Here is a 20,910-nt window from a genome sequence, read left to right on the forward strand (position 1 = left end):
CTTCCCTGTAGCCCTCAGGGACCAACTGGTAAACCGCTCTCCTGGAGGCAGCCCTCTCCTTATGGCCTACAGCTGCCCCTCTGTCCCACGGGTTTATAAATTAAAAGCATTTGAAAAAACTTATTGAATGTGTACAGCCTTATTTTCCTTACTATTTAAAAACCATTTACCCAACACAAGAACTCTATTGATTCGATTTTATAAATAATCTGTAGAAGATATGTATACGCCATGTGCAAACGCCATGCTATTTTAGCCTTGAAACTCCCTGGGTTTTGTTTGTAGGAACTCTGGAGCCAATCCCCTTAGAACCTGGGGGACAATTGTACTCAATTTTCTTTTCAAGATTTGTTGTGCAGGTGATTGCTGAGAAAGAAAAAGTCATTGTTATCCAGTAGCTACTACATACGGACCTAAAAACATAATCCTCAACAAATAGCAACCTAGGAAAAATGAGCGCTGGGCCCCTTGTGGTCGGTTCAAAGCTCTCTCTGTCATCGGTTCCATAGCTTACACCCTACTGCTGAGCATGGGACTCAACACACCTGTGAGCAACCAAGCGCTGTGGTGCACCTGCAGGCTGCCTGAAACTCTGAGCAAAGACAGACAGAGGCACCGGATGGATGGAATCGTCTCTGCTCCTGGCTCCCGGCAGAGGATCAGCTCTGATTAACAGTGCCGAGCCCACTAAGGGCAAAGAACTGTAGGCCAGGCGAGCAGAGACAGGCCGCTGCACATAGGAGAGGGCTCGGCAACCAGGCTGCAGGACCGAGCAGCTCTCTGAAAGGTCAAGGCAGAGGGTGTGTGGGGCACATCCGGGCTCACTCAAGAGAACACAAGAGGACACAGTGTAGCGGAAGAGGAGCCAGTAAGAAGGAGAGGGATACAAAGGTGCAGGCAGAGGCAGGGTGAGCTAAACTGGGAAGTTAAAGAAACCCTGGGCCAAAGAGATGACAACAGGGACAGAGACAATCTTAAAAGAGGAGCACCACAAGCGGACTCACTGTTAAGGGTACCCGGGAGGCGCATGAGCGGACTCACTGTTAGGGACCCGGGAGGCGCATGAGCGGACTCACTGTTAGGGACCCGGGAGGCGCATGAGTGGACTCACTGTTAAGGGTACCCGGGAGGCGCATGAGCGGACTCACTGTTAAGGGTACGCGGGAGGCGCATGAGTGGACTCACTGTTAAGGGTACCCGGGAGGCGCATGAGTGGACTCACTGTTAGGGACCCGGGAGGCGCATGAGCGGACTCACTGTTAAGGGTACCCGGGAGGCGCATGAGCGGACTCACTGTTAGGGGTACGCGGGAGGTGCATGAGCGAACTCACTGTTAGGGACCCAGGAGGCGCATGAGCGAACTCACTGTTGGGGTACCCGGGAGGCGCATGAGCGAACTCACTGTTAGGGACCCAGGAGGCGCATGAGCGGACTCACTGTTAGGGGTACCCGGGAGGCACATGAGCGGACTCACAGTTAGGGACCCGGGAGGCACATGAGCGGACTCACTGTTAGGGACCCCGAAGGCGCATGAGCGGACTCACTATTAGGGACCCGGGAGGCGTATGAGCGGACTCACTGTTGGGGTACCCGGGAGGAGGTGCATGAGCAGACTCACTGTTAGGGACCCAGGAGGCGCATGAGCGGACTCATTGTTAGGACTATCCAGACAGAGGCAATGAGAACTGGGTTGGAAACTGGAGGACATTCAGGACAGAGGAACAGGTTCAGGAGGGGTGACAGCTTAGACAAGAGGTATGCTGCCCTCTCTCACACTGGTGTTGCAGATGCCAGTTGGGAAGGACCTTGAGAGAGAAGGGTGGTATTTAGTGACTTCCTGGATGAAAGGTTATAAATCCAAGGAGAGGTTGGAGGCACAGTCGAGCCATCAGGGCAATGCCCACCCACTCTGAAGATCAGAGGATGCAAGGGGGGGTGTTCTCTAATCACGGAAGCAGGAGGAGGGCACAGGGCCCCATCCAGAAGCTATCTCCAAGAGACAAGTGTTCACAAGGGAAAATTAGTTTTCTCCAGTGAAGTTTCACTGGGTATACAAACTACATTTAAGAGAGGTCCTATGCCAACCCAGCAGTAGATGGCCAACCCCGAAGGTTTTTCTGGAGATGTTCTATCTCATAATGCTTTGTTCAGGAATTTTTTTTTAACCTTACTCGCCTTTTGCTTATTTGCTGTCGTTTCCTGCTTTGTGTTTTTATGGGTTTTGTGTATGTATGTGTGTGCATGTGCATGTGCATGTGTGTGCATATGCATGTGTATGTGTGTGCATATGCATGTGTATGCATGCATGTGTATGCATGTGCATGTGTATGTGTACATGTGTATGATGTGTATGTGTGTGCATATGTATGTGTACATGTGTATGATGTGTATGTGTGTGCATATGCACATATATGTGTATGATGTGCATGTGTGTGCATATGCATGTGCATGTATGCATGTGCATGTATGCATGTGTATGGTGTGTATGTATGTGCATATATATGTGTATGTGTGCATGTGTATGATGTGTGTGTGCATATGCATGCATATGTGTATGATGTGTATGTGCGTGCATATGCATGTGTATGTGTGCATGTGTATGATGTGTATGTGTGTGCATATGCACGCATATGTGTATGATATGTATGTGCATGCATATGCATGTGTATGTGTGTGCATATGCACATATATGTGTATGATGTGCATGTGTGTGCATATGCATGTGTATGTATTGCTATTCCCTTTTCCTTTTCTTTCTTTTCTCTCTCGGTTTGCTGTTTTCTTCTGGTTTGTTAGTTTTTAACTGGCCTGTTTGGGTGTGGGGCTAGATGAATGGGTGGAAGGGAGGATATGGGAGATGCAGGAGGGGAATGTGTGATCAGAATATACTGTGTGATAAAATTTATTTTCAATTTAAAAAAAAAACTACTCAAACTACTTGTGCCTACCTTGACTCCTTCCCTGAATGCTTTAGTACTGGGCACAGAGAGGATGAGCACTCTATCAACCCAACATTCTCTGGGTAAAGATTCTTTGCATAAATGTTGACAGTTTTCTATGTATTTAAAGACTGAATTATGTGGGCACGCATGTTTTTGTCCATGTGTTAAGCCAAGTACTTACATGAAGAGAAGAATTATGCATTCCAAGTTATTATGGAAAGCAAGAATGCACACGGGTGCTGTTCACATGGAGAAATGGGGGCAGAGAGGGTGCTTATGCCCTAACAAGACCAGAGCACACCTCATGGACACAGAGTTTCCTGGTTTCTTTTCATTGACTGATTGACTGATTGATTGATTCATTCATTCATTCTGCATAGACTTACTGGATTAACACCTGTAGCCTGGGAATATAATGGAAATAAAATAGACATGGCTTCTAAACTTACAGAGCTTGCCATGTGGCAAGGGAAACATTCACGAAGCACACAGGACGGACACACATCGTGAGAAGGGTGGAGTCAGGAGGGGGACGGGGTGTAGGTAGCGAAAGGGGGGGCACCTCACGGTTCAAATGAGAGGGGGTTCAAGAGTCAGGTAGTGATGAGCTGTGTGGGAGGCAGGCAGAAGGATGCCCCACCTGAGAGAATGAACAGAGACCGAGAAAAGTCGGTGAGGCAGGGGAGAAACGGAGCAGAGGCCACGGAGGCAGCAGGGGATATGTTTATTCAAAATCCTCATGATGATTGGCACGGGGGTATACTTTTCAACTGTTGTCTTGAATTTAATTAAGTTGTAATCTTTGATTGCTTTTAAATCACTCCAATTACGCTAAATTTAGCCTATTTTCTAAGTGTAGAGTTAACTCGAAAAGTGTCTGTGTGGTGGATGCTGCTATGGTATTCTGTGTGGATGTACCTGTCCTGTTTGCTACGTCTTCCCTAGGGGTATGACTGAGACCAGCCTGAAATGACTGTGAGAAAATATGAAGACTGTGTTCTTGCCCTAATATAGGACACTCAGAGGAGTCGGAGCAGCCTCAGAGCTTCCCCACCCTGCTTCCTTCACCCTATACACTTCTTGTATACAACCTGTCTTCGAATCTTCTGCCAACAGGACCCCATTGAAGACAGTACTAAGCACTATTTGTATGGATGTCATATTTATGGACCACATTTGAAAGGATTGCTTCCTATTTGGTAAACACAGGCAATGTGGTGGTAGTGGTGGTGATGATGATGATGATGATGATGATTGAAGATGTAGAATGTTCACTGTGTCAGACTATACTGCAATTATTTTACACCCATCAATATTTCACAATAATACTTTGAGGTCCTGTAATTATAATATTTAATCAATTGTGACTGGCAGCTAGGGAGATTAAAATGACTTGCCCAAGGTCATCCAGCAAATGAAAGGTAGAAATAAATTTAAGGTCCAGTTGCTCTTACAGTGTGTGAATGTGAGGCACCCTTGCAGACTACTCCTCTAAGACCTACCACATCTGTTCGTACAATAAACTCTCATCCCCAGGATGGTGGCTTCCTCTGACTAAAACCCTCAAATTAAAGAATCACCAACAAAGAAGACCCTCATTTTACATATGCACGCTCATACATAAGTTATATAACAATGTCGTAGGAAGCTACTATACAAGGATCCCTGTTGTTTAAGAAGAATGGATGATGCCAGAATCCAGCTTGTGTCTGTTGGGGATTCTTGTGTAGAAAACCAAGGGCACTCTGCTCAATACTGTTGAGAAAAGAAGAGCTAGCCAACCTTACCTGGCCGATAACGAGAGGAACCACCACCGTCATAAAGAGCTGGGAGAAGATTGACGTAAAAGGCACAGAAGAGGATGAGCCAAGCTGCAAAACAGGAGAGCAGGGGTGAGGCTTACTGTGAACCAGCAGTGAAGATGGCGGCCAGCCAGCAGTGCAGACGGTGAATTTCACCCCTAAAAATTTCTCTCATAAGCACCAAAAATTTGGCAGTAATCAACAATATGAAGTTACCTCTGATTTTTAAAAATTTAACATCATTAGATTATTAAGTATTTTAACATACAATTCTATGTAAAACTAAGATTAAGGAAAAATTGAAGTTGTATAATCAACTTAAATTACTTTTTATCAACACTCTTGAATGGTAGAGTTATTTTACATATACCACAGTTCCACCTACAGTCATAACTTAAGTGATTATTGCCTCCGTATGTAGATCCCTAGAATAAGAAACAGACATGTCTCATTCTCTTACATGGACAACATTATTACTGGTATAAATAAAATATTTTCTAACTTTTCTTAAGTAAAAGACCATCTTAGATCCTCTACAATTCATGGCTATACAAGTTCTAGCAAATGAGGGAAATCCTAAAGCATAAGTTCTTTTTCTGTTTTGTTTTGTTTTTAATCTGTCTGTGTGTTTGGCATACGTGTGCATGTGTGGGAAAGCAGATGTATATGTACCACAATGTGTGTGGAGGTCAGAAGACAGCCTCAGACACTGGCCCTTGCTTCCCCTTGGTCTGAGATACGGTTTCTTGTTCACTGCTGTGAACATCCGGGTAGCTGGCCTGCAGGCTACTGGCACTTCTCCTATCTTAGCCTTGTGTCTTAGCCTCTCATGTTAGGAGAGCGAGGATTGTAGACATGCACGTCTGTGTTCAGCCTTATGAGAGTCCTAGGGATTTGAACTCACGTCCTCAAATGCTTATGCTGCAAGCTATTTACCTCCTGAGACACTTCTCCAGTCTTCTTTTTCAACTTAAAATTCCTATACACCTATTTTAAAATTTGAGTGCCCCACCACGATCACGAGCCCTGTTTTCCTTCTCCTTTTGCTGACGGTCGGTATGCCAGCTTCACAGAGCTCCTCCTTACTGCAGCCTTGATGTCCATCTATACAGAGTCACTCAGCCTCAGCTATCAAGAATCACTGTTTCCCTGGGAACTTCCTCGGCCCCCTCCTGGTATTCAAACCTCGCTGGCCAGAGCCAGTCCGGCTCCTACCTGTTCTTATTCCTCTTTAGCCCCTTTTCGTAACAACCTTCTGTCAAGTCACACCGTTCTGCTACTTGCCCCTGTAACCTGTTTATAATCCTATAGATTGGACCTCAGATTTTATATTTACCTGCTAAGTCAGAGTTAGGAATGCCTTTTGGGAAACCACTTTGTCTGTCAGTGGACAATGAGGCAGCAATGGCTGAGGACAGACTGTCAGCACAAATCACATTCAGGGAGAATGACACCAACCTCTCGGAACAGTGAGGCAGATCCAGGGTTTCTTACTGCCATCTCATATATTTGAAATGGGATCTCTCTGTGTAGACTAGCCCATCCTAGAACTCACTATATAGCTCAGGTTAGTTGGCCTTGCACTGAAGATCCTCCTGCCTCAGCTGCTAGAGTTCTGAGTTTACAGCCACTGCCTACCACCTCCATCTTTGACATCTGAATGCTCCCCAAAGGGTTTCCTTTTTCTTCAGTCTCTCCTTGGAAACATACTGGCAACTGTGGGGAGGGAATCTGGTAGGTGATTTTTTAGTCTCTCCCCAGGGAATCAAGCAGATCTTCCCCTACAGATTCCCTTCCCCTCCCCCAATCCCTTGGTCTCACCTGCTACCATGAGGGGAGTCTGCCTGGAAATCCACTGGCCACTGCAGCCAGGGAGTCAAGAGGCTACAGTCCCCCTCCTCTCCAAGATCCCATTCAATGCCCTAGTCTCATTCTCAGCCAGTTAGCAGACCATCTGCAAGGGCCCATCCTCTCTTTCTTCTTCCATTACTTGTGGACTCCACAGATCCTTACAGAATACCCAGCCTTCTCCTGGGACTCTCACAGCCCTACCCCTTAAGCCTATCCCCATTTCTGTTTGTTGGCTCCCAATACCTAGAAAAAGTTCTGCCCAGGATCGCTAGTGGTCACACCTGGCAGGGACTGAGAAGTACTTCCTACCAGGCAACCCACAGGCTCCTAAGATCCAGAGAGGGCATAAGAAACCAAAGAATCGAACACCCATCCAACAAAGACAAAAACAGATATCAACACCTAGAATTACTATCACCCCAAACCTAGATGACTAGATGCCAAAGTAAAAAAATCAGTACCAGCAAGGACAACATATCTCCACTAGAGTCCAGCAATAAAGACACGACCACTGGAGAAAACTGGAAATAAAAAAGTTAGGGACTCAAAACAGGAACCTCGGACACAAGCCTCACCAACAAAATGGGAGCTGGAAAAGAGACTCTCAGACATTGAAGACAAGGTTGAAGAAATGGATACCTTGGTCAAAGGAAATTTTAAATATAAAACAAAACAAAACAAAAACCAATCATCCAGAAACAAAATATCCAGGAAATCTGGAACACTATTAAAAGACCAAATCTAAGAACAATAGGAATTGAAGATGGAGAAGAAACTCAGGTCAATACACAGAAAATATTTTCAACAAACATCAGTGAAGGTATCAAGGTACAAGAAGTTTATAGAACACCAAATAGAATATTAAAAACTGCAAGAGAAAGAGACCAAGGCAGAACTGTGAGAATTACACCTGACTTTTCAAAGGAGACTTGAAAAACCAGAAGGACATGAACATTGTTATGCATTCCATAACAAAACCAAAATTCAAGCAGTATCTATCTACAAATGCAGCTTGGCAGACAGTGTTAGAACCTGAAGATGTAAACCACATTCAAGAAAACACAAGGAATAAATATCAGACAAGCAAATCCAAAGGAGGAGGAAAAAAGCCAAATCACAACAACAAAATAACAAACAATGGTCATTGACAGCTCTCAACATCAATGGTTTCAATTCCCCAATAAAAGGACACAAACCAACAAATTAAATACAAAAACATGGCCCATTCTGCTGTATCCACGAAACACACTGTAATATCCAGGGAAGATATCATCTTGTATAAAAAGATAGAAAAAGATATTTTAAGCAAATGGACCCAAGAATCAAACTGGTATAGCCGTTTTAATATCTGACAAAACAGATTTCAAAACTAATAATAGATAGGGAAGGACACTACATATTCACCAAAGGAAGAATCCACCCAGGGGATATTGCAATTCTAAACAGCTATGCACCAAACACAAGAGCACCCAAGGTCATAAAGAAACACTACTACAGCTAAAATCACACATAGACCTCACGCAGTAATAGTGAAAGGCTTCAATACCCCACTCTTGCCATTAGGCAGACTATCTAGACAAAACTAAACAGAGAAATGCTGGAGCTAACATGTCATAAACCAAATGGACCTAACAGATACTTACAGAACATTTCACTCAAACACAAAAGGATATAATTTCTTCTCAGCAGCTTGTGGAACTTTCTAAATCTGACTACATACTCCAACACAAAGCAAGTCTCAACAGATACCAGAAAATTGAAATAATACCCTTCATTCTATCTTATCCCCACAGATTAAAGCTGGATATCCACAACAGAAAAAGCAGAAATGTAAAACTTTTTAGAATTGAATATTGAAAATACAATGTGCCCAAACTTGTGGGACTAAATGAAAATGGTTCTAAGAGGCAAGATCAGAGCACTAAGTGTGTGTGTGTGTGTGTGTGTGTGTGTATCAGAGATCTTATACCAGCAACTTAATGACACACCAGAAAGTTCTAAAACAAAAGGACAAAATAATACCTTAAAAGTGTAGAGAAGAAGAAATAATCAAACTCATGGGTGAAATCAATGAAATAGAAACAACAACAAAAATACAAAGAACCAAAGGATTCATTGAGAAAATTATTGAGAATAACAAACCCTTAGCCAAAGTAACTAAAAGGCAGAGCGAGATTATCCAAATTAACAAAATTAGAGATGGCATGGGGACATAACAACAAAAAACATGGAAATCCTGAGAACTGCAAAGACACACTTTAAAATTCTGTGCTCTACTACATTGAAAAATATAGCAAAAGTAGATAATTTTCTTGTTACATATCATTTACCCAAAAGATCACATAAGCAAATTAAAACAGACCTTTAACTCCTAGTGAAATGAGAGTAGTAATTAAGTCTCCCAACCAAAAAGAACTCCAAGCCAGATAGTTTTAGCTCAGAATTCTTCCAGAAGAATTAACACCAATATTCCTCAAATTATTTCACAAAATAGCAACAAGAGGAACATTGCCCAATTCATTTTTTGAGGCCAAAGTTATCCTGATACCTAAGCCACACAAATACCCAACAAAGAAAATAGGATTACAGACCAATTTTGTCTATGAACATAGATGCGAAAATTCTCAATAAAACACTTGCAAACCACGGCTACTTGGCAACATAAGAACCCAGTTCTCCCACCACAGCAAGTCCTGGTTAGCCCAACACACCGGAAAAGCAAGAGTTGGATTTAAAATCGCATTTCATGATGCTGATAGAGGACTTTAAGAAGGATATAAATAACTCCCTTAAAGAAAGCATGGGTCAACAGGTAAAAGCCCTTAAAGAGGAAACACAAAAATCCCTTAAAGAGTTACAGGAAAACACAAACAAACAAGTGAAGGAACTGAACAAAACCATCCAGGATCTAAAAAACGGAAGCATCAACAACAGAATACAAGAGATAGAAGAAAGAATCTCATGTGCTGAAGATACCATGGAAAACATTGACTCAACAGTCAAATAAAATGCAAAATGCATAAAGCTTGTAACCCAAAACATCCAGGAAATCCAGGACACAATGAGAAGACCAAACCTAAGGATTATAGGTATAGAAGAGAGTGAAGATTTACAACTTAAAGGGCTAGTAAATATCTTCAGTAAAAATTATGGAAGACAACTTCCCTAACCTACAGAGAGAGATGCCCATGAATATACAAAAAGCCTACAGAACTCCAAACAGACTAGACCAGAACAGAAAGTCCTCCTGTCACATAATAATCAAAACACCAAATTCACTAAACAAAGAAAGAATATTAAAAGCAGTAAGGGAAAAAGGGCAAGTAACTTATAAAGGCAGGTCTATCAGAATTACACCAGACTTCTCACCAGAGACTAAAGCTAGAAGATCCTGGGCAGACCTCATAGAGACCCTAAGGGAACACAAATGCCAGCCCAGGCTACTACTATACTCAGCAAAACTCTCAATCATCATAGATAGAGAAACCAAGATATTCCATGATAAAACCAAATTTGCACAATATCTGTCCACAAATCCAGCCCTACAAAGGATAATAAATGGAAAATGCCAACACAAGGAGGGAAACTACACCTTAGAAAAAGCAAAAAACTAATCTTCTTCCAAAAAGCCCAAAATAAAGTAACCACACAAACATAAAAATAACATCAAAATTAACAGGAAGCAACAGTTACTATTCCTTCATATCTCTTAACATCAATGGACTCAATTCCCCAATAAAAAGACATAGACTAACAGAAATATCATGTAAATCTTCAATTTTATCAGAAAATGTTAGTAATTCCTCTTTCAATTAATTTAGTAATTTTTTTGTCCACCATTTTTTCTCTATATATTTCTTCAATTTTATCAGAAATATTTTCCATGTAAATCTTCAATTTTATCAGAAAATGTTTATAATTCCACTTTCAATCAACTTAGAAATATTTTTATGCCTACCATTTTATCTGTATTATTTTTCATAATAATCTTCAATTTTAACATGATATTCTATATTTTTCTACAATTTTATCAGAAATATTTTCCACGTAAATCTTCAATTCTATCATAAAATGTTTCTACTTCCTTTTTCAATTAATTTAGCAATGTTTTTATGTCTGTGATTTTACTCTTTAATTTTCCATGAAAATTGTCAATTTTAATGTGTTTTTCTATATATTTCTTCAATTTTGTCAGAAATATTTCCTATGTAAATCTTCAATTTTATCATAAAAATTATGTTTTTATATAACCTGTATTGTAACATTAATCAACCCAGTAAATATTTATGGAATTCTCATTAAAAAGAAAAGGTGATCAGACAAAACAACAACATTAGCAACAACAACAACAAATACCACTTGCAAAGTAACTACAAGAAAACATAAAAAACTATCATCCACCATGGTCAAGTAGGCTTTATCCCAGAGAAGCAGGGATCCTGCAACTATATAAACTGATAAGTGTAATCCACCATATCAACAAATTCAGGGAAGGCCTTCGACAAAATGCAACACCTCTTCATGATAAAAGTCCTAAAACAAAACAAAAAAAACCAAACCAAAACAAAACAAAAAACCCTAGGTATATAAGATAAAGACTTCAGCACAGTAAAGAATTCACAGCAAGCCCACAGATAACATCAGCCTAATTGGAATTCCACTAAAATCCATTTTCAATAAATTTTGGTTTACCCACTAGGGGACCTATGCTCATTTAATACCAGCGTTAGCACAGACCACTGGCCATCAATGTATCCATCTCCCAAACTGTGGCCTCTGGCCGCTTTCCTGTATATAAAGTATACAACAGATATAAAGTAAAGAAACGCAGAGCCTAACACAACAGGTAAAACTGAGGAAGATGTGTTCACAGAACCTCTGGTCTGTGAACGGCTTCTTAAGTGAACCTAAAATATAAAGAGTAGTAACTATACTACTTATATCAACCATGTCCTTGAAGCACAGAGTGCTCAACAAATACGGTTGCCCCACAAACATTAACTCTAAAATTTCTTCCTCATTCAGTGTCTGAAAGCAGGAAAAAAATTATAGGTACCAGAGAAACCTCAAACAAAAAAAGTTTTCAATGCTTTATTCATAAGGCTTGAATGTCTGAAGAGAAGCAGCAGGATTCTGGCTATAACTGCTGGGTATAGAAAATCCCTGCCTCGATCTCAGGGCCCAGCTCACACATTCCTGGTTCCTTTTTCTACCTAACTTTACTCATATTTAAAAATGTGCATGTGCTCAAGATATGTACAGCAATGGTGGAGTGTTTTCCAGGCTGGTTTAGAAGTCATATTGCTTCTGTAAGCTCACAGATAAAACTTATTTCATATTTCAATATTTTTAAAGTAGCATGTATTTTAATTTCTCCTGTCACAAGGCCATTGTATACTTAATTAGAAACCCACATTAGCAGAAGGCAGTAGAACACAGCAGGGAAAGAGAAGGAAGTTATCTAGGATCCCCAGACAAATCCCCATTTGTCCTTTAGAACACCTGAGACCTTTGAACTACTTGATTCAGGTTCCAGGTTAGAGTGACTCTCCTCCGAGGTCCTGTCAGATGAGCTATAAACCCACGCTATCCAGGGATATAATTAACTGGGTTCCTAAAGGTAAAGGAAGGGAAGCAGGGATGCTGTCTCTGAAAGGAAAGAGATCTTAGTGCTGGAGTCTGATTGGAAATAAGTCCTTTCTTTTGACTTGGCCACAGGACCTCCTGCGTGGTCAGTGTGAAGATTCAAAGGTGTCTCATGCTCTGAAGCTCAGTGGCATCCAGAAGAAAGGGCACGGGACATCTGGCACAGGACAGCACATTCAAACATTTGAGGAAAGTCTATATTCCAGTCATTCTGTAGGCTGGGCTGATCTGTTGCTCCTTCACATTTTAATGAGGGTCCTGATGTGGACAAAAGGACCCTAGGAATGATGGACAACTTCTTTTATGATGAGCTTAACAGAGGCATCAGTAATTAGCAGGACGAGCTTGCAAGTTCAGCGTGCAGCCTGGGTTTCACCAAGATAACACATTTCATACTGCCAAGTTTTTAGATACAGCACATTAAACAAAGAACTCAGTTACTGCTTAATTCCTTGCAGAAATATTGTATCTCAAAGCAGAAAATGCCCAAGTAAGGTTGGTTTTGTGGCTTTAATAGCTTATACTAAGAAGAAATGAAACATAAAAACTCAGTCTATGAGAATTTAAGTCCTTTCTGTTCAGTCACACCTGTAGGGAATGAAGAAAGCCTTGAGTGTGTTTGGGTGTGTGTATGAGTATGTGTGTGCGCGTGCATGTGCATGCGTGTGTGTGTGTGTGTGTGTGTGTGTGTGTGTGTGTGTGTGTGTGTGAATGTGTGGTGTTAGCAAGGCATGGCTATGCCAAAGACTCATGGAAAAATGGCAAACCCCCAGGTGAGGCTCGGAAGGAAATGGCAAAGCCTTCCCTTCTGGCTTGTATAGGTAGAAATGCCCCGAAGACTGCTCCTGCAGAGGTCAGCTAACCCTGTGTCCCGAATCAAGCTGCATACAACAGAAGCTACCTCCATGTTTACCTGTGTGCAACAGCCCTGCCTCTCTGCTCAACTCCATATCATAAACACGCTGAGCTTCAGGATGCTCTGGCTTCTCCAGCAGAGAGCCCAGTCCACCCAACCCAGCAGATCCTGTGCCTGCATATTTCTCTTTTCTTCATCCCCTCACTTCAAGTCAAATCCCTTCGAGCCCTGCCAAGGACACAGTACACTCCCAAAGTGACCAAGTTCTTCTGGTAGCCAGAACATGTGTGAGGGGCCGCGTAGCAGGGGACAAAGCACCAAGCCCCTCCTCTTAAGGACTACTTCTTAAAAAACCAAGGTCATTGGAGTTGGAGAGATGGCTCAGTGGTTAAGAGCACTGGCTGCTCTTCCAGAGGTCCTGAGTTCAATTCCCAGCAACCACATCGTGGCTCACAACCATCTATAAGGGGATCTGATGGTATGTCTGATCTTCTGGTGTGTTTGAAGACAGTGACAGTGTACTCATATACATAAAATAAATAAATCTTAACAAAACAACAAGACCATGGTATGTCTATAATGTCTACGATGTAACCCACACCTAAGGCTTAGGGAACACGGTTAAAGAAGTAGAGTTTTAAGAACCAGAGGACCAGAGTGTCTGCTGAGAGAGAGCGTCTTTTAAACAGGACAGGGAAGCTGTGCCCTTGAAATCACAGAATGGTTGGCTAAACAAGACCTGCATATTCACAGCACCAGGGGAAATGGCAACATGGGCGGGAGAAAGCGTCTAAGACTCCGCCTTAGTATTTAGAGCTACAGACAATCAATGTCTGCTCCTGCAGAGGAGACATTGGAGACAGATGGAAGGCAGGTTTCCCTGAGGAGGATCACCCTAAGACCAAGATAGCTAGTCCCACGCTGTCAGCTCTAAAATGTGTGCACATGAGAAACACCAAATGCACTCAGTGGGTTTTGTGTGTGTGTGCATGTGTGTGTGTGTGTGTGTGTGTGTGTGTGTGTGTGTGAGAGAGAGAGAGAGAGAGAGCGAGCGCAGGTCATGAATTTGGGAAAGAGTCAGGGCATCATGGGAGGAGCTGACACCATATGAACATAGTACTCATGTATCAAACTCTCAAAGAATAAAAAATTAGATGAAATAAGATGAGGTGTGCGAGCAGGCCTGCCCCCCACCCAGTACTCAGGGGCTTCAGCCTCTGGGATGTCCCCCTCCCCGACACTTGGATATAATTTAAATCTTATTTCTTAGGAATTTTTTGCAAAGCTCCTTCCAACTGCCTGATTCTTCCCTTGGCTTTTGTGGGCCACAGTCCCATTGGGCCTATGAGAATCCCAAACTACTCATTTTCCTGTCTTTCCAGGGAAAGCACACACTCTGGAAGCTTGGAACGCTGTCTTGTTCATGGTTTACAGCTAGGGTAGCACTCTTTACTGCCTCGGAAACAATAGGACTAGTTAAACCAGACATTACCACCTCAGAAACAATATGAGGACTAGTTAAACCAGACATTACCACCTCAGAAACAATATGAGGACTAGTTAGACCAGACATTACCACCTCAGAAACAATATGAGGACTAGTTAGACCAGACATTACCACCTCAGAAACAATATGAGGACTAGTTAGACCAGACATTACCACCTCAGAAACAATATGAGGACTAGTTAAACCAGACATTACCACCTCAGAAACAATATGAGGACTAGTTAGACCAGACATTACCACCTCAGAAACAATATGAGGACTAGTTAGACCAGACATTACCACCTCAGAAACAATATGAGGACTAGTTAAACCAGACATTACCACCTCAGAAACAATATGAGGACTAGTTAGACCAGACATTACCAGAGTGACAGAGATAGACTCTGGCAGGACCAGTGTGCCTCAGAAGGTTCCAGGTGCTGCTGCTGCATGTGTGCCTGGGCCCGCAGCTTGGGAATCACAATCTAATATGTGCCAGGTGCTCAAGAAATGTGTCTGTCAATTTTTAAATGCTTATATAGGGAGAAAGGAGGCCTAATATGGTTTCTCTTCACTCTTCTAACATTTCTGAGGTAAGTGACAAAGTCTTGTAACTCACAACTCAAGAGGATCAGTCCGGCCTCCTTCCACCAGTCATCTCCTATGACTACAGAAGCAACACGGACTGTTGACTTGTGTGGCGGACACCGGTCTAAATGCTTACTATATGTTGGACAGGTTGACACTCACAAAAATCTTGGGGAGTGAGTCTATTAATCCCACTTTAGTGGCTTATAGTTGAACAATTGGGCATGGTTACTGTAGCTATGATTGGATCCCCCAAGTATAGCTCCAAAGCCTTCCATTCTACTCCAGTGATTCCAGAAGGTTCAGAAGGTAGGCTAGGCAGCAGGAGCGGAGACCACAGCTGGGTTCTCCTTTTTTTGCTGGGGTTGGGGGTGGGTGGGTGGAAGGGGCAGGACTGAGCCACAGGATACAGAAAACCATTTGAGTGACTCTCCTCAACACTATGAAGAATGGCACATAACCAGTACCAGGTTGGATTCATTTAGTAACGACTTCGCTTAGAGGGAAGAGAACTAAATGACGGCTCTGACGAAGGAGGCTGAGTGCCTGCACAGCAGTTATCAACCCTACGTGAGAAAACAGATGGAGCCTTCCCAAGACCTCCTGAGAGGGAGCTGACCTGTAAGCTGTCACTTACGTCCGGGCCGTCACCTGTTCTGTGGTGCGATCAGCCTTTTATCTGACGAGAGGAACCCATTAGCCGCAGGCATTGCTATTTGTGTCTCTTTTCGACTATGAAAATATTATTGTATTAAATAATTTACTCCTGATGATCGGCCTTCACTTTCATTAGGACAAACAAAAAGAGATGTGTACAGTTTATACTGTAGAATGAGAAACGCCAACTAATATCTTTTGTTGGAAAACCAGCAAGTAGTGAAGTGAATGATTCACACACACACACACACACACACACACACACAATTTCTACTTCACATCCCAGGGCCCAGCCCTGGGAGAAGATGAAGGACGCTTGCTTACTATTGGAGATAGTTGACTTTCTTGTTTCATGCGTCAACACCCGAGTCTCCTTCCTGTTGTGAAAACCAGCATTACAGGGATGTCTTCTCAACCGCTCTTCATTTTTACCTTTCTTGTGAATGACAGTTCAGCCTTTCCGTGGTCTTTCCTTCTCTCTCTCCTCCCTCTTTCCTCTCCTCTCTCCTCCTCTTCCTCCTCCTCTTCTTCTTCCTCCCCCTCTCTCTGTCTCTGTCTCTCTCTGTCTCTGTCTCTCTCTGTGTCTGTGTGTGTGTCTCTCCTCTCATAGGGGTGCATACAAACAAAACTGATGACGTCCTGAAGCTAGGTGATAGGTTCAACATCAAAATTACTAGGATTTTTTTTTTTTTAAATCAAGCGGAGGAGGATTGATTCAGTTGTTTATATCACACTAAAATTGGGTTGTTGCATAGAGAATATATTGAGTAAGGGAAATGATCTTCTATTTTACAGCTAAGTGCATACCATTTTTTTCTTCTCTGAGAAATAAAAGGTTCAAAAGTTTTTAAAGATAGGCGAGTATGCAAAGTATAGTTCCATTTACATTGACTCATCTTTTTTCATTCTTGAGGTATAAGTGACAAAACTAATCAAGGTCCACAAAGTAATGCACACACACACACACACACACACACACAGTGTGATGAGCATCAAAGTCAGGCTATTTAATATCCATCACTTCCCATACTTTATCTATCTGGTAAAAATATCTAAAACTAATCTTCTAACAGATTTTAATCATGCAATGATTTAACGAAATCTAACCATGCCATGCCAAGTCTTCTTAAAACTGAAAGTGGTGCCCAGGCTTTGTGTCCCCTGACCCTGGCATTCGTCATTCTAGTCTGGTTCTATGACTTTGATGTTTTTAGATTTCCTCACACGAGTAAGGTCGCGTGGCGCCTGCCTGCTCCTCTCTCTCATTTAAGTTACCATCCTTCATGCTTATCTATGCTATATGCTATTTCATAGTGGAAGATGAAAGGGTTACTTCCAGTTAATTTAATGGGAACTTTTTAAATTGTTTTTTGGTAGTTCTGAGGCTCAGTTTCGGGGCAGGATGAGCACTGTCCTGTTGAGCTACACCCATTCCTGATGGAAACTATGTGTACATCATAGGTTATAGTTCTCAAACCATGTAGACTATAAGTGAAATGCACCCTACTAAACTGTAAAGTAGCCTTTCCTAACTCTAGGAGAAGCAGAGGACTAGAAGCAGCATTCCTCAGAGACCCTTGGAGGCATCTAGCCACGAAGTTGGCTCCTGACTTTCTGACCAAATAGTTCATGTTATCAATCTCGAGTTTAGTTAAGCAACCAAAAAGTTGGCTAGATAGTCCCTTCACCAGAAAGAGCATCTACATTTCTACAAAAGGGGCAAGGGGCAGTAAGCAGGCAGCGTCTTCCCATTCAGGTCTTCTCTGTTCAGCCCCCAGGGACTGGGGCTGGAACAGGCTTGACCAAAGCTCTTCCTAAGGTCAGCTAGGCCCAGGAAGTTGAGGCCAGCAGCCATGGCCTGGGGAGGGGGGGAGGGCGGCAGGGGGGGGTGTTATCAGTGTCATCTCTAGAGTTTTTTAAAGACTTCCTATGTGTTCTGGCTATCCCTGCCTCCCTGTTATAATTCAGTAAGGCAGTATGTGTTAGGGATGGGGTGGGACACGTAGTATTTACAATCGGTTCCACAGATTGGTTCCACAAAAAAGTCTCAGAGAACAACTTCTGGGCGAAGCTGCTCACGCACAGGAGAGGAGAAGCTACCTTGGCTTCTTGAGCTTTTTCAGGCGTTTCTGCGCTGAAACCATGTCAGTATAACGTGAGGGCGCGCACCAGATGGCTGGCTCCTCCTTGTGCTCTCTACTTGCCGTTAACACTTTCTGCACCCCCTCCCACTCTGGCAACCAATTATGCAACCATTTAATTGGGGACATAATATAAAAATAATGCTTATCACACATGACATTAACAGCAGGGTGCTGGCCAGTTTAGTCATCTGAAATGAGGCCTGAGAAAGCCTCCATAAACTGGGCTGTAGACAAGCGGGTAGGGCTTTGTCTTAATTAGTGGTTGATGGGGGAAGGGCCCAGCCCACTGGATGTGGGGCTGGTGGTCCTAGGTGCTATACAAAAGCAGGCTGAGCAAGCCATGGGGAGCAAGCCAGTTAGCAGCAGCTCCTCCTCCATGCCGTGGTCTCAGCACCAGCTCCGGCCTCCAGGACCCGGCCCTGTCGGAGTTCCTGCCTGACTTCCCTCAGTGTTGGGCGGTTACCTAGAAGTGAAATAAGTCCTTTCCTCCCAAGTTGTCTTTGTCCCACGGTGTTTCTTCACAGCAATGGTAGCACCGACTGAGACAGCAGCGTAAGCTGTTTGTTTCTAGTGAAAGGATGGAAAGTGGAAACTTCTACCACAGGCAGCCAGTTCGCAGGACCTAAATGAAGGCAGAAGACTCGGGCTGCTGCACCGAGGGCCCCTCCTTTCAATGGACTCTATTAAATAAGAGTTGGAATCACAGAGACGGGTAATTAACTTTTTCCCTAAACTTCTTTCATATTCTTGACTTCTGTTTACACAAGTGTTCAGCTCCTCCATTATGCTTTCTGTGTCTTATGGAGACTGTAAATGTCCAGGAAATAGTAACTGAGTGCTGAGAATTGGTCTTAAAACTGACTGAGGCTGAACATACCCTGCCCCATCTTCTTTAACAGTCTGGGACATTTTGGGACCCGCGTCACATTCACAGGTCCCTCTGCCTTCCCCACTACCACAGTGTAAAGGGAATATGGACTGTTAACCTGATATGGTCTAGAACCCCTGAAGCCTGCAGGCAAGTCGGGGAGGGATCATCTAGGTTAGGTTGACTAAGGTTGAGGACTGGGAGGGGTGTGGTGGTGGGGTGAGTGTGGAAGTGCTCCCTCCCAGACAATGAACAGGAGAAAGCAGCTAAGTGCAGGCCTTCATCTTCCTCTGCAAGCTCCTAACATAACAGACTGTATCCCTGAACAGAGTGGGTCAAGAGAAACCCCCCTTCCTCACGTGCTTCAGTCGGAGCTGTCACAGCAGAAAGGGATGTTGCCAAACACTTGGAAAAACGAGTTGACCTAAGCAGTGATGTAAGAAAGCAGGCCTGTGCTGGGTTGGAGAACTGCTGAGAGGGAATCTAACTAGAGAGACAGCCGAATCAATAAGACATTGGTAGGTGGAGATAGGCAGGTGTGCGTGCAGTGTCTATACACCTGTCAGAGTATGAAGTAGCCCATTGCCACAGGGACTTATAAATATCCATCAACTTGATGCAGGGCCAGATTGCTGAGAAGCCAAGTCCTATGAAATGGGTTGATGCAATGCATCGACTACACGGATACCAGGCAGCATGGGGCTTCAGGTTCTTTATCTCCTGTTCAGTAAGTCTGAGCTTACTGCCAGTGAGAACACAAGCTCCTCCCACTCCTCTCTGCCGGTCGGTCCTCAGTCCCCTTGATTTCTCTCCTCTGTCACACTCACTTCATTTTCCTTAGCTGTTTTCTCCCACTATGACATAGCCACTGTGATAGTACTGACGCCTCTGTTCTGCTGTCTGCTCTAGCCATGGAGGAAGACAGTTCCTGGCACATAAGAATTCAATTTGCATTACTGAATAGGCAATGAGTAGATTTAAATATCGTTTTATTAAGTAAATATAAGATGGAGTGCAAGTGGGTCAAGGTGGAGTTTAATTTTAACATCTGTCTATACATTACAGAATATATTAGTAGAAATTAATTATGTAAGAGAAAATTTGATAATATATAAGAAGAGAGGAAATGTGCACGGACTATGCCGTGACACTGACAATGGGAGGACTGGACTTCTGTGGGAGCAAAGTCAGCTCATCCACAAAAGCAGCAGAAAGAAAAGGACGCTGGTGACAGATGCAGGCATGTGGGTCTGGGAAACTTCCTGTTTCTCATCTGATTTCCTTTCTGCATTAGTTGATATGAATCAACCATGTTCTTGTCATGTCAGGAAGAACATGAGCACGTGGCCAGGAGAAATGGCAAGTGTCTGTGGAACAGTGCTGAGGAGGGGGCCAGGCAGCAGTTAGAGGACTAGATTAGGGGTGACCCCAGTAACTGTCAAAGCCAAATAAAATAACCATCGTGGAGTCTTATTTATTTGTAAGCTAGTTGGGGATGTGCCCAAAGGGGTTCTGCTACACTGGTGACGCATGGGGGAGCAGTAAGGATGCTGAACAAGACTGCGATGTGGTTGGTAATGAAGGAATCACGGCCAGAGAGCAGGGGTTAAAGGAGATGGGACGTGAGTGCGTAGGGATAAAGACACTGAAAAATGACTGGCTCAAAAAGGCATTTCGGTGAGCTTGAAGGATTTTGGAGTCAAGCATATACCATGCATGTAGGGAACTTCTGGTCAGACGGAATGTTGGAAAACTTAATTATGAAGGGTCTGCCTAATTGGGACAGTTGCCTAAGGCATAGAGAACGTAAACTTGTTGGGGTAGGCGTCTGGTATTTCAACCATGTGAAGTCTGAAAACATCAGTGAGGAGTCCCAGCGCAGAGGGCAGAGGAAGTGGCCAGGATAAGAGATAGGCTGAAGGGCAATACTTGACTCTGCGGCAAAGTCCTGAGGCAGGAAAGATGTGATGCTGGAATATGCACCAGAGGACAGGCTTCAGCTAGTGCAAGACCTCGAAGGGAAACCTCTGAGAGGTTAGCAGTACAGGGATCTGAGATTTCACCCATGAA

The 20,910-nt window shown here is 43.3% G+C and overlaps 1 protein-coding gene across 1 annotated transcript in view; it reads right to left on the bottom strand.

Moving 5' to 3' along the window:
- Slc10a7 (solute carrier family 10 member 7) overlaps window positions 1–20,910 on the bottom strand; it is a 229,270-nt gene that overhangs the window by 40,558 nt on the left and 167,802 nt on the right. Inside the window, exon 7 of the mRNA XM_052166077.1 lies at window positions 4,730–4,813. Coding sequence (XP_052022037.1) covers window positions 4,730–4,813 — 84 coding nt within the window. The remainder of the gene's footprint in view (window positions 1–4,729; window positions 4,814–20,910) is intronic.

The sequence above is a fragment of the Apodemus sylvaticus genome, chromosome 21 (genome assembly GCF_947179515.1).
Source record: "Apodemus sylvaticus chromosome 21, mApoSyl1.1, whole genome shotgun sequence".
NCBI lineage: Eukaryota > Metazoa > Chordata > Mammalia > Rodentia > Muridae > Apodemus > Apodemus sylvaticus.